The sequence below is a fragment of the Giraffa tippelskirchi genome, chromosome 13 (assembly GCF_054371585.1).
Source record: "Giraffa tippelskirchi isolate mGirTip1 chromosome 13, T2T-mGirTip1v1.2.pri, whole genome shotgun sequence".
NCBI classification, from domain to species: Eukaryota; Metazoa; Chordata; class Mammalia; order Artiodactyla; family Giraffidae; genus Giraffa; species Giraffa tippelskirchi.
In genome coordinates this window covers 45,037,557-45,053,378 of record NC_137287.1, presented here as the reverse complement: position 1 = coordinate 45,053,378, position 15,822 = coordinate 45,037,557, and the positions used below count along the sequence as shown (strand labels likewise).

The following is a 15,822-nucleotide window of genomic DNA, read 5'->3' as shown; positions in this document are numbered from 1 at the left end:
CAGAACAAGTCCCAGGGGCAAAAGAAAGAAGGAGTTACACAAGCCCAATCTGTGCACCCAGCTGAGGGGTTTATTTCCATAGAGATAGACAGTTTGTTACATACAGCACAGGTTTGCCTGAAAGCCAGTTCAAGCAAAAAGTTCCCATTGATTTGGCCATACATGGAGCTCAGTAATGGCTTTAGGGCCAGGTAAGGAAAAGGGGAAAACACACTGATCCTCACAGGATGGCCTTGAATGTCCTGAAAGTTTTTCTTCCTATATGTGCCTATGAGATGTGGCCAGCTTCCCAAGTGGTGCAGTGGTAAAAAAAATCTGCCTGCCAGTGCAGGAGATGAAGGAGACTTGGGTTCAATCCCTTGGTTGGGGAGATCCCCTGGAGTAGGAAATGACAGCCCACTCCAGTATTCTTGCCTGGGAAATCCCATGGACAAAGGAGCCTTGCAGCTACAGTCCATAGGATTGTAAAGAGTTGGACATGACCGAGCAACTGATCATGCACTCACATGTGATTTAGTCATCCTCCAAATCAGACAAATTTGAATCAGACAATTTGTGAGCAGGTTACATCAAGGTTCTGAAGTCACCCACACTGGCACCCTTCACTCACCCTTCTTCATCTATGGTGCCCTTAAAATCAGGGGGTCCCAAAATTTGGTCCCATGCTTCCTACTCTTTTTTATTCTGTGCTTTATTATGTTTGCCTTTAACCATGGCTCACTCAAAGTAATTGAGTCCCCCATCTTATACTTCAGCCAGGCCTTTCTCTTTTTCTTTTTTCTCATTTAAATTAATTTATTTATTTTAACTGGAGGCTAATTACTTTACAGTATTGTGGTGGGTTTTGCCATACATTGACATGAATCAGCCATGGGTGTACATGCATTCCCCATCTTGAACCCTCTCCCACCTCCCTCCCCATCCCATCCCTCGGGATTGTCCCAGTGTATTGTCTTTGAGTGCCCTGCCTCATGCATCAAACTTGGACTGTTCATCTATTTCACATATGGTAATATACAGGTTTCAATGCTATTCTCTCAAATCATCCCACCCTCGTCTTCTCCCACAGAGTCCAAAAGTCTGTTCTTTATATCTGTGTCTCTTTTGCTGTCTTGCATATAGAGTCATCATTATCATCTTTCTAAATTCCATATATATGCGTTAATATACTGTATTGGTGTTTTTCTTTCTGACTTCACTCTGTATAATAGGCTCCAGTTTCATCCACCTCATTAGAACTGATTCAAATGCGTTCTTTTTAATAGCTGAATAATATTCCATTGTATATGTGTACCATAACTTTCTTATCTATTCATCTGCCGATGGACATCTAGGTTGCTTCCATGTCCTAGCTATTGTAAACAGTGCTGCGATGAACCCTGGGGTACACGTGTCTCTTTCAATTCTGGTTTCCCCAGTGTGTATGCCCAGCAGTGGGATTGCTGGGTCGAATGGCAGATCTATTTTCAGTTTTTTAAGGAATCTCCACACTGTTCTCCATAGTGGCTGAACTAGTTTACATTCTCACCAACAGTGTAAGAGGGTTCCCTCTTCTCCACACCCTCTCCAAGATTTATTGTTTGTAGACTTTTTGATAGCAGCCATTATGGCCAGCATGAGATGGTACCTCATTGTGGTTTTGATTTGCATTTCTCTTATGATGAGTGATGTTGAGCATCTTTTCATGTGTTTGTTAGCCATCTGTATGTCTCCTTTGGAGAAATGTCTGTTTAGTTCTTTGGCCCATTTTTTGTTTGGGTCATTTATTTTTCTGGAATACAGCTGCATGAGCTGTTTGTATATTTTTGAGATTAATTCTTTGTCAGTTGCTTCGTTTACTATTATTGTCTTCCACTCTGAAGGCTGTCTTTTCAACCTTGCTTATAGTTTCCTTCGTTGTGCAAAAGCTTTTAAGCTTAATTAGGTCCCATTAATTTATTTTTGCTTTTATTTCCATTACTCTGGGAGGTGGGCCATAGAGGATCCTGCTGTGATTTATGTCAGAGAGTGTTTTGCCTGTGTTTTCCTCTAGGAGTTTTATAGTTTCTGGTCTTACGTTTAGATCTTTAATCCATTTTGAGTTTATTTTTGTGTACGGTGTTAGAAAGTGTTCTAGTTTCATTCTTTTAAAGGTAGTTGACCAGTTTTCTCAGCACCACTTGTTAAAGAGATTGTCTTGCATCTCTAACGGCCCCCAAACACTCCACTTAAGCAAGTAGACACCACCCCAACTCAGCAGGTTACATGCACACTCATTGTCTGCCCCATGAGCAGTCCTCCTTCTAATTCCTTCTTTGTTCTTATCTACATTCCAGTAACATTCCTCGCAGGTACTGTCATGATCTCTTCCTTGACCTCATATGAAATTTCATCAAATTTAACCAGTTATGAAATTTCATCAAATCTATTTCCTGAGGCTCTCAGCCCCTTTTGCTAGAGTCTGGATAAGTAAGGAAGGAAGGAACCCCCTTGCATATCCCTATGTTGTGGAAAGAACCAGAAGGTGGATCTTAACTGGGTCGGCAGGTCACCAGGAAGGCTGGAGATGGATGTAGTTCAAAGGTCATGCCAAAACAGAACCCAGGAAGGGAGCCAAAATTTGGCACTGGCCATCATCAGACCTAGGACTGGTGTGAGGACACAGAGGGAGGTCACGATCTCAGGAGCAGGGATCAAGTCTGTCTTATTCATCTAGGAATTCCCAGAACCTAGCATGTTGCTGGTTCATAGAAGACATCCAATTAGTGCCCTTTGCTCTCAAATACAAGGCATTTGTTATTTCCTTCCCCTTCCATTCCAGACCTCATGTTAAGCAATGCTTTCTCACTTTCATTATTTTAAACCATCAGGTAGCACTTGGGGAAGATATTAGACAAAAGCAACATCCAGTAACATTAGTTTGGGTTGTCTAGAGAAGACACTATTGCCAAAACTCGGCTTCTAGTCACCAGTGTCAAATAGAAATGCAGAGACAGAGTTTGGGGTGAAGTAGAAAAGAATAGTATTATTACTTTGCCAGGCAAAGAGTCCACAGTGGGCTTCCAAACTGTGTGTCCCACCCTGGAGGGTATAGTGAGGACTCTCACAGTGTTTAAGGGGCAGGGCACGGTCAGGTCATGGGCATTCTTCTGATTGGCTGGTGGTGAGGTATTCAGCAGTCAGCATCGTCAACCTCTGGTTCCAACCAGTCTGGGGTCTACATGCTGATGAGCAGCCTGCAGCTAACCTCTCCCATCTGACAGGGGTTTTCAGTATCTGCAAAACAGCTCAAAGGACAAGGCTCAGAATATTATCTATAGTATTGAGGAAAAGCTAAAGGTCCCTGAATTTATTGAATGGTTAAAGTATTATTATTTTGTTTTGCTTGACTATTTTCCTTTCTTTCTTCATTTTCTCACTTCTCTGATGAAATTTACTCTTAGACTTTAGTTTTTCTACAGACAAAAGGCAGCGGGAGGACATGGGTGGAGGTCTATTCTGAGAAGGCTTCATAGGGTCCTGCTCAATATAACGCTGGTATAATGGATAAATAAGGAGTCAACACTTCTAATAAGATTTAATAATATTTTGTGGGCTTTTGTCTGAACAATGCAAGTGTAAAATATTACAAAAAGGCTTTTCAAAAATTACTTTAAAACCAAGTAATGTAAATCAAAAATATTCATCTATCAGGTAGACTTTTTTGATTGTCAGGACTGAGTCACACAGATTCCAAAAATACTTGCAACCCCAACAATATAGAGAAAATAAAGGCATATAGTGGAGAACACTGTGTTGGTGGAATCAAATTGTGCTTATACTATGAGAGTAACAAAGACATTATTTCAAATTAGCATGATTTTTATATAATTTGCTGTTGTTCAGTTGCCCAATCATGTCCGACTCTTTGTGACCCCATGGACTGCACCATGCCAGGACTCTCTGTTCCACACCATCTCCCAAAGTTTGCCCAAGTTTATGTCCATTGCATTGGGAATGTCATCCAGCCATCTCATCCTCTGATGCCCTCTTCTCTTTCTGCCCTCAATCTTTCCAAGCCTCAGACACTTTTCCAATGAGTCAGCTGTTCACATCAGATGACCAAGCAAAACACTGGAGTTTCAGCTTTAGCATCAGTCCTTCCAATGAATAGTCAGGATTTATTTCCCTTAAGATTGACTGGTTTGATCTCCTTACTGTCCAAGGGACTCTCAGGAATCTTCTCCAACACCACAGTGCAAAAGCATCAATTCTTTGGCACTCCACCTTCTTTATGGTCCAACTCTCACAACTGTACATGACCACTGGGAAAACCGTAGCCTTGACTATACGGACACTTGTCAGCAGAGTAATGTCTCTGCTTTCCAACACACTGTCTAGGTTTATCATAGCTTTCCTGCCAAGAAGCAAGTGTAGTCTGATTCCAGGGCTACAGTCACCATCCACAGTGATTTTAGAGCCTAAGAAGAAAGCCTGCTTCCACCTTTTCTCCCTCTATTTGCCATGAAGTGATGGGACTGGGTGCCATGATCTTAGCTTGTTTTTGTTTTTTAACATTAAATTTTAAGCCAGCTCTTTCAATCTTCTCCTTCACCCTCATCAAGAGGCTCTTTAGTTCCTCTTTGCTTTCTGCCATTAGAGTGGTACCATCTGCATATCTGAGGTTGTTGATGTTTCTCCCACCTATCTTGATTCCTGCTTGTAACTCATCTAGCCTGCCATTTCTGTTGATGTACTCAGTGTATAGATTAAGCAAACAGGTGACAGCAGACAGCCCTGTCATACTCATTTGTCAATTTTGAACCAATTAGTTGTTCCATACAGGGTTCTAACTGTTGCTTCTTAACCCGGATACAGGTTTCTGAGGAGACAAGTAAGATGCTCTGGTATTCCCATCCCTTTGAGAGCTTTCCACAATTTATTGTGATCCACACAGTCAAAGGCTTTGGCATAGTCAATGAAACAGAGGTCCATGTTTTTGTGGAATTCCCTAACTTTCTCTATAATCCAGCAAATATTAATAGTTTGATCTCTGGTTCCTCTTCCTTTTCTAAATCCAGTTCGGACATCTGAAAGTTCTTGGTTTGCATAATGCTGAAGCCTAGCATGAAAGTTTTTAAGCATGACCTTACTAGCATGGGAGATGAGTGCAATTGTCCGATGGTTAGCACATTCTTTAGTACTACCCTTCTTGGGAATTGTGATAAGGATTGACCTTGTCCAATCCTGTGTCCACTGCTCAGTCTTCCAGATTTGCTGACATATTGAATGTAGCACCTTGATGGCATCATCCTTTAGGGTTTTGAATAGTTCTACTGGAATTCTGTCACATCCACTAGCTTTATTAACAGCAGTGCTTCCTAAGGCCCACTTGACTTCGCTCTCAAAGTGTCTGGCTCTGGGTGGCTGACCACACCACCATAGCCATCTGGTTCATTTGGGCCTTTTTTATACATTTCTTCCATGTATTCTTTCCATCTCTTCTTGATCTCTTCAGCATCTACTAGGTCTTTACTGTTTATATCCTTTATTGTGCCCATCTTTAGGCAAAATGTTCCCTTAATAGCTCCAATTTTCCTGAAGAGAGCTTTAGTTTTTCCCCTTCTCTTGTTTTATTCTAGTTTTAAACACTGTTCACTGAAGAAGGCCTTCTCGTCTCTCCATGCTGTTCTTTGGAAATCTGCATTTAGTTTGATGTACCTTTCCCTTTCTCCCTTGCTTTTCACTTCTCTTCTTTCTTTAACTGTTTGTAAGGGCTTCTCAGATAAACACTTTGCCTTCTTGTTTTTCTGTATCTCTGGGATGGTTTGTTCACTGCCTCCTGTACAATATTACAGACCTCTATCCATAGTTCTTCAGGCACACTGAAGAACTAACCCCTTGAATCTATTCATTACCTCCACTGCATATTCATAGGAATTTGATTTTAAGTCGTACCTGGCTGGCCTAGTGGTTTTCCCTGCTTTATTTAGTTTAAGCATGAATTTTGCTATGAGAAGCTGATGATCTGAGTCACAGTGAGCTCCAGGTCTTATTTTTGCTGACTGTATATGCTTTTCCATCTTTGGCTACAAAGAATGTAATCAATTTTATTTCAGTATTGACCATTTGGTGATGTCCATGTGTAAAGTCATCTCTTGCATTGTTGAAAAAGGTTATTTGCTATGACTGATGCTTTCTCTTTGCAGAATTCAGTTAGCCTTTGATCTGCTTCATTTTGTCGTCCAAGGCCAAACTTGCCTGTTACTCCAGGTATCTCTTGACTTCTTACTTTTGTATTCTAATCCCCAATGACGAATAGAACATCTTTTTTGGTGTTAGTTCTAGGAGGTCTTCTAGGTTTTCACAGAACAGATCAATTTCAGCTTCTTCAGCATTTGTGGTAGGGGCATAGACTTGGATTACTGTGATGTTGAATGGCTTGTGATGTTGAAATGAAAAGAGATCATTCTGTAATTTTTGAGGCTGCACCAAAGTACTGCATTTCTGACTCTTTTGTTGATTATGGAGGCTATTCCATTTCTTCTATGGGACTCTTGCCCACAGTAGTAGACATGATGTTCATCTGAATTAAATTCGCCCATTCCTGTTCATTTTAGTTTACTGATTCCTAAAGATGTCTATGTTTATTCTTATCATCTCCTGCTTGGCCATGTTCAATTTTCCTTGATTCATGGACCTAAAATTCCAGGTTCCTATGCAACACTGTTCTTTGCAGCATCAGATTTTACTTTTATCACCAGACACATCCACGACTGAGCATTATTTCCGCTTTGGCCCAGCCACTTCATTCTTTCTGGAGCTATTAGTAATTCGCCTCCCTTCTTCCCCAGTACCATACTGGACACATTCAGACCTGGAGGACTCATATTTTGGTGTCAAATCTTTTTGTCCTTTTATACAGTTCATGAGGTTCTCACGGCAAGTATACTGGGATGGTTTGCCATTCCCTCCTCTACCGGATCACGTTTCATCAGAACTCTCTGCTATGACCCATCCATCTTGGGTGGCCATACACGGCATGGTCCTGCATGGCATTTTATATAATGCGTCAATCTAAATATATATGTGTAGGCTAAATTAGTAAATTAAGTATTAGTAGGCACTTTACAGTTTCCTGTAAATCACTAAAAGTGATCAAAACACTTGTTACGGGTCATCTCATTCGGAAATGGAGACTCTGAGGATTGCATTATCTATGTTGAATAAAAAAATGAATGAATGTATAAATATTTACTAATTAGTAACATTAGGAATAATTTATTCACTAATGCATTGAGCAAACATTAAGCTACTATGTGCAAATTAGTTAACCAGAAATAAGAACGGTTTGATATTTAAATATAGGACAGAAATGGTATGGACCTAACAGAAGCAGAAGATATTAAGAAAAGGTGGTAAAAACAAGCAGAAGAACTATGCAAAAAAAGATCTTAATGACCCAGATAGCAATGATGGTGTGATCACTCACCTAGAACTAGACATCTTGGAGTGTGAAGTCAAGTGGGCCTTAGGAAGCTTCACTACAAACAAAACTAGTGGAGGTGATGGAATTCCAGCTGAGCTATTTCAAACCTTAAAAGATGATGCTGTGAACATGCCACACTCAGTATGCCAGCAAATTTGGAAAACTCAGCAGTGGCCACAGGACTGAATGTCAGTTTTCATTCCAATCCCAAAGAAAGGCAATACCAAAGAATGTTCCAACTACCGCACAATTACACTCATCTCACATGCTAGCAAAGTAATGCTCAAAATTCTCCAAGCTAGGCTTCAACAGTATGTGGACTGAGAACTTCCAGGTTTCCAAGCTGGACTTAGAAAAGGCAGAGGAACCAGAGATCAAATTGCCAACATCTGTTAGATCATAGAAAAAGCAAAAGAGTTCCAGAAAACATCTACTTCTGCTTTATTGACTACGCCAAAGCCTTTGACTGTGTGGATCACAAGAAACTGGAAAACTATTAAAGAGATGGGACTACCAGAGCACCTCATCTGTCTCTTGAGAAATCTGCATGCAGGTCAAGAAGCAACAGTTAGAATGGGACATGGAACAACAGACTGGCTCCAAATTGGGAAAGGAGTAGATCAAGGCTGTCTATTGTCACCTTGTTTATTTAACTTATATGCAGAATACATCATGACAAATGCCAAGTGGGATGTAGCACAAGATAGAATCAAGATTGCTGAGAGAAATATCAATAACCTCAGATATGCAGATGATACCACCCTTATGGCAGAAAGCAAAGAGGAACTGAAGAGTCTCTTGATGAAAGTGAAAGAGAAGAGTGAAAAAGCTTAAAACTCAACATTCAAAAAATGAAGATGATGGCATCTGGCCCCATCATTTCATAGCAAGTAGATGGAGAAATAATGGAAACAGTGAGAGACTTTATTTTCTTTGGCTCCAACATCACTGCAGATGGTGACTGAAGCCATAAAATTAAAAGACGCTTACTCCTTGGAAGAAAAGCTATGACCCACATAGACAGCATATTAAAAAGCAGAGACATTACTTTGTCAACTAAGGTCCATCTAGTCAACGCTATGGTTTTTCCAGTATCATGTATGGATGTGACAGTTGGAACATAAAGAAAGCTGAGCACTGAAGAATTGATGCTTTTGAACTGTGGTGTTGGAGAAGACTCTTTAGAGTTCCTTAGACTACAAGGAGATCAAACCAGTCAATCCTAAAGGAAATCAGTCCTGAATATTCATTGGAAGGACTGACAATGAAGCTCCAATACTTTGGCCACCTGATGCAAAGAATGGACTCATTGGAAAAGACCCTGATGCTGGGAAAGATTGAAGGCAGGAGAAGAAGGGGTCAACAAAGGATAAGATGGTTGGATGGCATCACTGGCTCAATGGACGTGAGTTTGAGTAAACTCTGGGAGTTGGTGATGGACAGGGAAGCCTGTTGTGCTGCAGGCCATGGGATTGCGAAGAGTCAGACGTGAGAGAGCTACTGAACTGAACTGAACTGGACTGACATTTAAAAGTCTACTTGCCACTGACATTTGCTGCTTGTTGTTCAGTCACTAAGTCATGTCTAACTCTTTTGTTACCCCATGGACTGTAGCCCCCCAGGCTCCTCTGTCCATGGGATTTCCCAGGCAAGAATAGTGGAGTGGGTTGCCATTTCCTTCTCTAGGGTATCTTCCCAATCCAGGATCAAACCTGCAGCTCCTGTGTTTCAGGTAAATTTTTTTACTGCTGAGCCACTAGAGAAATATTTTCATTAACTTTTTACTAAGAAAAATTTCAAGCATGCAGAAAAGTGAAAAAATTATATAACGATCCCCAACATAGCCTCTAATGCATCTAGATTCAACATTCTCCCAAAATTGCTTTATGTATGTGTTTAATTTTTGATGAACCATTTGAAAGAAAATGGGTATAACACTTCACCCTCCTTAAGCCTTCAGCATGCATTGATAAAGATTAAAACATCCTCTCACACAACTATACAACTACCATCACTCCTAAGAAAAATAACAAATCCTCAAAAATATGTTTCCTGTCCACATTTTTTCAAAAATATGTGTTTTTACCATTTTTTTTTACAATGAAAGAGGATCTAGTGGAAAAACATAACAGTACACTTGAGTCTCTTAAGTCCCCTCTCCCACCCTTCATTCTTTTTTCCCTAGCTTGATTGATGTGTAGTTAATAAATAATAATTGTATGTATTTGAGGTATGCAATATTATTTGATATATGTATACATTATTAAATTATCACCACGAGCAAGCTAATTAACATACCTATCATCTCACCTAGCTACGCGTGTGAGTGTATGTGTGTGTGAGATGAGAACAGTTGAGATCTACTGTCTTAGCAAATTCAAGTATGCTATACAATATTACTACCTGTAGGTACCATGCTGTACATTAGGCCCCAGAATTTCTTCATCTTATAGCTGAAGACTTGTATCTTTAGACCAACATCTCACATTTTTCCCACCCATGGTCTGGAAATCACCAGTTTACTCTCTATTTCTGTAAGCTCAACTTTTTTGATTCCACATGTAAGTAAGATCATGCAGCATTTGTCTTCCTGAGTCTGGCTTATTTCACTCAGTATAATATAATCTAGGTTCATCCACATTGTCACAAATGACAGAATTTTCTTGTGTGTGTGGCTGAATGATATTTACCATGTGTGTATACACAAGCCACATTTTCCTCATTCATTCGTCCTTTGATCAACAGATTGTTTCTATATCTTGGCTATTGTTAATAATGTTCCAATAAACATGGAAATGCAAATATCTCTTCAATATACTGATTTCATTTCCTAGGAATATATGTCCAGAAGTGGGATAGCTGTATCATATGGTAGTTCTTTTAATTTTTGGAGGAACTCCCACACTGTTTTCCATAATGATTGTACCAATTTACATTCCCACCAGCAGTGTACAAAGGTTCCCTTTTCTCCACATCCTTATCAACACTTGTTACCTCTCTCTCTCTTTTATTTTGTAATAACAGTCATGTTAGCACGTGTCAGGTGATATCTCTTTGTGATTTTGATTTGCATTCCCAGATGATTACTGATGTCGAACACATCTTCATGTAACTGTTAGCTATTTGGATGTCTTCTTGGTCTATTCATGTCCTCTTCCCATTTTTTAATTGAATTGTTTGGTTTTTTGACTTGTATGTGTTCCTTATTATTATTAACCCCTTATCAGATGTGTGGTTTGCAAATATTTTCTCTCATTCTATAGGTTGACTTTTCATTTTGTTGATCATTTCTTTTGCTGAGCAAAAGTTTTTGGTTTCATGTAGTCCCGCTTTTTATGTTTTGCTTTTAAAAACCAAGTCATAAGACTTCCCTGGTGGTCCAGTGGATAAGAATCTGCCTTGCAATACAGGGCATGCAGGTTTGATCCTTGGTCTGGGAACTAAGATCCCACATGCTGTGGAGCAACTAAGCTTGAGTGCCACAAGTGCACCACAATGAAAGATCCTGCAAATAAACAAATAAAAATTGAAAAAAAAAAACAAACCATAAGTCAGTTGTCATATAGGAAGTCCCATATTGTGGATTATCTGATTGTTTCCTCATGAAGTTATTTACCTGATATTTCTTGTAAAATGGAATTTAGATATTAGAGATTTGCTAAATTCAGCTTAAATATGTCATCAGTGTATTGATAAGAGTATAGAGTGGTGAATTGTCCTATATCTCTGATGTAATTTGTTACCTGATTAAGGTTGTAATCCCAGGTTTGTGATTAAAGAATAACTTACAGGGTGATACTTTGGTATCTTGCAAAAACCCTATTCCTCACTAATTTTTCACTTAATGGATTTAGTTGATAATTTTTGTCTGAATCAATGATTTCTTTAAGAGTTGTGGAATAAAATGAACATTGCTGATTACCTTCTTCAGTGATCAACTTCCAATTTTCTCCAAGTAGTTTTCATAATCTTAAATATGTTCTTTGACATGTAAAAGATTGAAAGTTCAAAATTTTAAGTATAATAGTTCATTGTAGTGGAAAAGTGCTAATTTTCCATTTCTGTTTGTCTTTTCAGCAAAATGGAAATTCAAATTTTTATAAGCCATTTGTGGAATCCTTTGAGGAAGCACCTCTTCATGTTATGGTTTTCACTTACTTGGGATATGGAATTGGAACACTGTTTGGCTATCTCAGGGATTTTTTGAGGAACTTGGGAATAGAAAAATGCAGTGCAGCCGTGGAGAGAGAAGAACAAAAGGTATGCATGAGCAGCTCCCTGAGTCTTTGTCAATGGCAATTCTTCTCTGAAGTGTTCTCACAAGTGGTGATGCATGTACAGATCCTGAAAAGAGTGATATGCTCCGCAACTACTCAAGGCAAATTCTATTCCCCTGCACACTGTAAAATCCCCAAAGTTACCCATGTATTCATGGACTTGTTTTCTTTACAATATTTATTGAGCAATTACTAGTTGCCAGGCTAAACTAAAGGTTTCTGTGTACATTATCATAAATATAATTTTTAGAACAAATAGATATCAAAATAGCATTTTAAAGGTGAAAAATCAAAATAGGAAAGTGAGTGCATGAGTGGAACTGTATTCTGGTCTTGTAGTTGTAAGCTGAGTATTATTTATATTCTATCCTGGAATAGGAAAGTGTGTTTCAGTGACATGTGAGACTTTTATTTCACCTAGGTCAGAGTTTCTCAATTTTGGCACTATTGACATTTCAAACTGGATTATTCTTTGATGTGGGAGGCATTGTAGGATTTTTAACAGCATCCCTGACCTTGACCCACTAGATGTAATTAGAACTCTCCCACGTACTTGTGACAATCAAAAATGTCTCCAGACATTGCCAAACACTTTACAAAGTGGAATATCACCCTCAGTGTAGACCCACTGATCTGGATACTTTCAATAGTGAATGTATAAATGTCTACATCATCTCCTTTTCACATAGAGCTAACAGGACAACTTGGAAAATATTCAGAAATCTGTGAAGAGCCTGTATCCTTCTACCCTGTTTACCAAAAGTGGTTCATATGATATATGATGCCATGAATCTCTTTTTCCTAAAACTTGCTTTAAAATATACAATTGTGGCCACAGATTATTCCACATGATGGAGCCTTGAACACATCTAAGTAAAGCATTGATGATACATATAATAGGAGAATCTCAAATCCTATAACTTACTGACCAGTACCCATAGTAAGCTAAACTCTTATTATAGCAACATAATCATGAACAAGCCATGTAGAACACTTATTTTGGAATTACCAAGTTGGAATTAAGTTAAGCATATCTTCAGGGGAAAATCAGGCCCAGTTTGACTGTTGAACTCTCTCTTACCTTTAGCAACTATTAAGTCATATGTTCTATACCAAGTGCACGTGTACTATGTCGCTTCAGTCATGTCAGACTCTGTACGACCCCATGGACTGTTGCTGGCCAATCCTCTCTGTCCATGGGGTTCTCCAGGCAAGAAAACTGGAGTGGGTTACCATGTCTTCCTCCAGGGGATCTTCCTGACCCAGGAATTGAACCCACATCTCACATCTCATGTCTCCTGCATTGGCAGGTGGGTTCTTTACCACTAATGCCAACCAGGAAGCCACTATACCAAGTAATGGAGACTAAGAGAAGAAAATATGGGTCCTTCCAGCAGAGAATTTGAAGTCTGGTATGAAAAAAAAGACTCATGAGCAAAGCAAATGATAAAAAGTGATGATGGGGAGAAAGTTGATATGGGAAATAGGGATCTGTGCCCAGTGATTCTCTTAGAAATTTAGGAATACATTATGCTGGGACTTAATGGTGAGCAGGTATTTGCCTATTGAGCAAGGTACAAAGGAAGACACGCTCTGAGGAGGGCCACTTGTGTCAAGCAAGTCAGATTCAAATTCATATGTATTTTGTGCCAGGCACTGTACAACAGTCTGGAAATATGGGAATAACTAAGGCAGATAATGGTTTTGGAGAGCTAACCACAAAAGAAGCAATTGCAGTGGAATTTGATAAGAGGTACCATAGAGGTAAGTAGATGACATCAAGGAAGCAAAGAATAGAAATATTTAACCTGAACTTGGTGTTTAGTGAAGCTTTCTGGGAGGAAGAGAAACTTAAATTGACATCTAAAGACTGAAGGGTAAGTAATAAGGCAAAGAGTGTGGCAAAATGAGCTGAAAGGAGTCTTCAAGGAAAGGAAATATGGTGTGAAGTGGCCCAGAGATAAGAGAAAGCATTGAACATTTAAGGAACCAAGGAATTCTAATGATCAGAATGTTGTGAGAGTGGGATTACGTGGAGAGAAAGACTGCTTGAGAGGCAAGCAGGGACCTTACTATAAGGAGTTTTTATAAGCCATAGACATTTGTTATAAGAACAATGGGAAGGCATTGAAGGATTTCAGGCAGAGGAATGCAGATTTGCAGATTAGATAGATCATGTTCACTGCCATGTAAAAAATGGATTATAGGAGGACAACACAGGGACCAAAAAAAAAAAAAAAAAAAATCCAATTAAGAGGCTGAGGCAGAAGTCCAGGTTGATAAAAAATCTAGATGATACCCTGGGCTGGGCCCAGGTTAGTGATAGGTGATGAGAGACAGGAGACAGGCCAAGAGATGCTTAAGGGTTGGAATTAGGACTATCCCACCAGAAAAAAGAATGAAATCATTCCATTTGCAGTAGCATGGATGGACCTAGAATCTATCATACTAAGTGAAGTAAGTTGGACAGACAAATATCATAATATAACTTATGTGTAGAATCTAAACAAATGATACAAATGAACTTATTTACAAACAGAAATAGACTCACAAATGTAAAAAACAAATTTATGGTTACCAAAGGGGAAATGGAGAGTGGAGGGATAGCACGAGTTTGTGATTATCAGATATACACTATTGTATATAAACTAGATAAAAAACAAGGACCTACTCCATAGCACGAGGAAGTATTAATATAGTCAATATCTTGCAATAATCTATAATGGAAAAAACCTGAAAAAGAATATTTATCTAATTAGATAGACAGATCTATACCTATTCTGTATAACTGGATCACTTTGCTATAACCTGAACACAACATTGTAAATCAACCATACTTCAATTTAAAAAAAGAAAAGAAAAGAGGTAGAGTTAGGGATGATTGATTTGACCTGGGGAATTACAGAGATGTACAAATCAAAGCCCATAGTTGGTCTACGACTTGGGCAACTAGAGGCAAAAAGGCGGTATCACATATTGAGATGGGGAATAGAAAACGAAGATGGAGTTAGAGGGGAATGTGATCAATTCACTTTGAAACAAGCTGAGTTTAAAGAATCTACAGCCAGATATAGAGGTCTAGACCTCCAGAGAAAAGTCTGAGATGAGTGTTGTAGCATCTTCAATACATCTGGAGCATTTTAAATTAATCAAAACCATAGGAGTGGATGTGATCTCCCAGGGAAGGTCTATGGAAGAGAAAAAGAAAAAGGGTGATAAAAGCACAGAGAACTTTAGAGAATGTTAGAAATGGCAGAGATGGAAGACTAGAAGCAATGTGACAATAAAAATCCTTATAATAGTTTAGGAAAGAGATAATATGTGCTTGAGTTGGGGAAGAGGCAGATGGAATGAAGGAAAGGAAGCTGGTTATAAAGATATTTAGGAGGTATAATCAACAAGTCTTGGTTGCTGAGTGTATGGAAAATAAGACAGAGGAGGAAACCAGGATAATCTCAAATTTCTTCTTTGGTCAGATACATGAATGGCAGTGGCACACCCATCACTTGAGGACTGAGTTAGTAATACTAAGTGAAAAGAATTTTTTTTTTAACAAAAAGCAAAATCTCCCTCCAAAAGAGCACTAAAAATATCTCAGACCCAGAGCACCTGCTATCTCAGCAGACTTTATCAATAATCAAGACACTAACAAGGAAAAAAGACAACCCAGACAGATACAAGGTTTCAATATTTTGCTTCCGTTCTTCTTTTAACCGTTTAAAGGCAACTTTAGAGTAGAATTGCAATTTATTAAAGATCTCTAGCTACAGTACTTTCTCAGTGATGTCATGGCCCAACTTTGCTAAATCCAGAATAGAATGTCAGAAAATATAATCAAAGGAATATCAAGTATTGTTAGGGATTTAAAAAACTTCAAGTAGAGCTGCATGCCTCAATCCCTGTGGCCCCTGCTGGTATAAGACTTATCAGTTGCAATACCATGTTTCTGTTAGACCCAGGTAGTCCCAGGGCCCTACAAGTAAAGCCCAGATAGTTCTGGTTCATCCCCAGAGATTTTTACTCCCACATATAACAAAAACAGTTCAGCAAGTTGTAACTAGAAAATTTGGACATAAATCTCCAAATCTTTGCATGAAT

At 38.9% G+C, this 15,822-nt stretch overlaps 1 protein-coding gene across 3 annotated transcripts in view; it reads left to right on the top strand.

The window, feature by feature from the left end:
• SPTLC3 (serine palmitoyltransferase long chain base subunit 3) overlaps nt 1–15,822 on the top strand; it is a 185,034-nt gene that overhangs the window by 25,224 nt on the left and 143,988 nt on the right. For all 3 annotated transcript variants that reach the window (XM_081553423.1, XM_081553422.1, XM_081553424.1), the window contains one exon: nt 11,525–11,707. In XM_081553423.1, the coding sequence (XP_081409549.1) occupies nt 11,525–11,707 (183 nt within the window). The remainder of the gene's footprint in view (nt 1–11,524; nt 11,708–15,822) is intronic.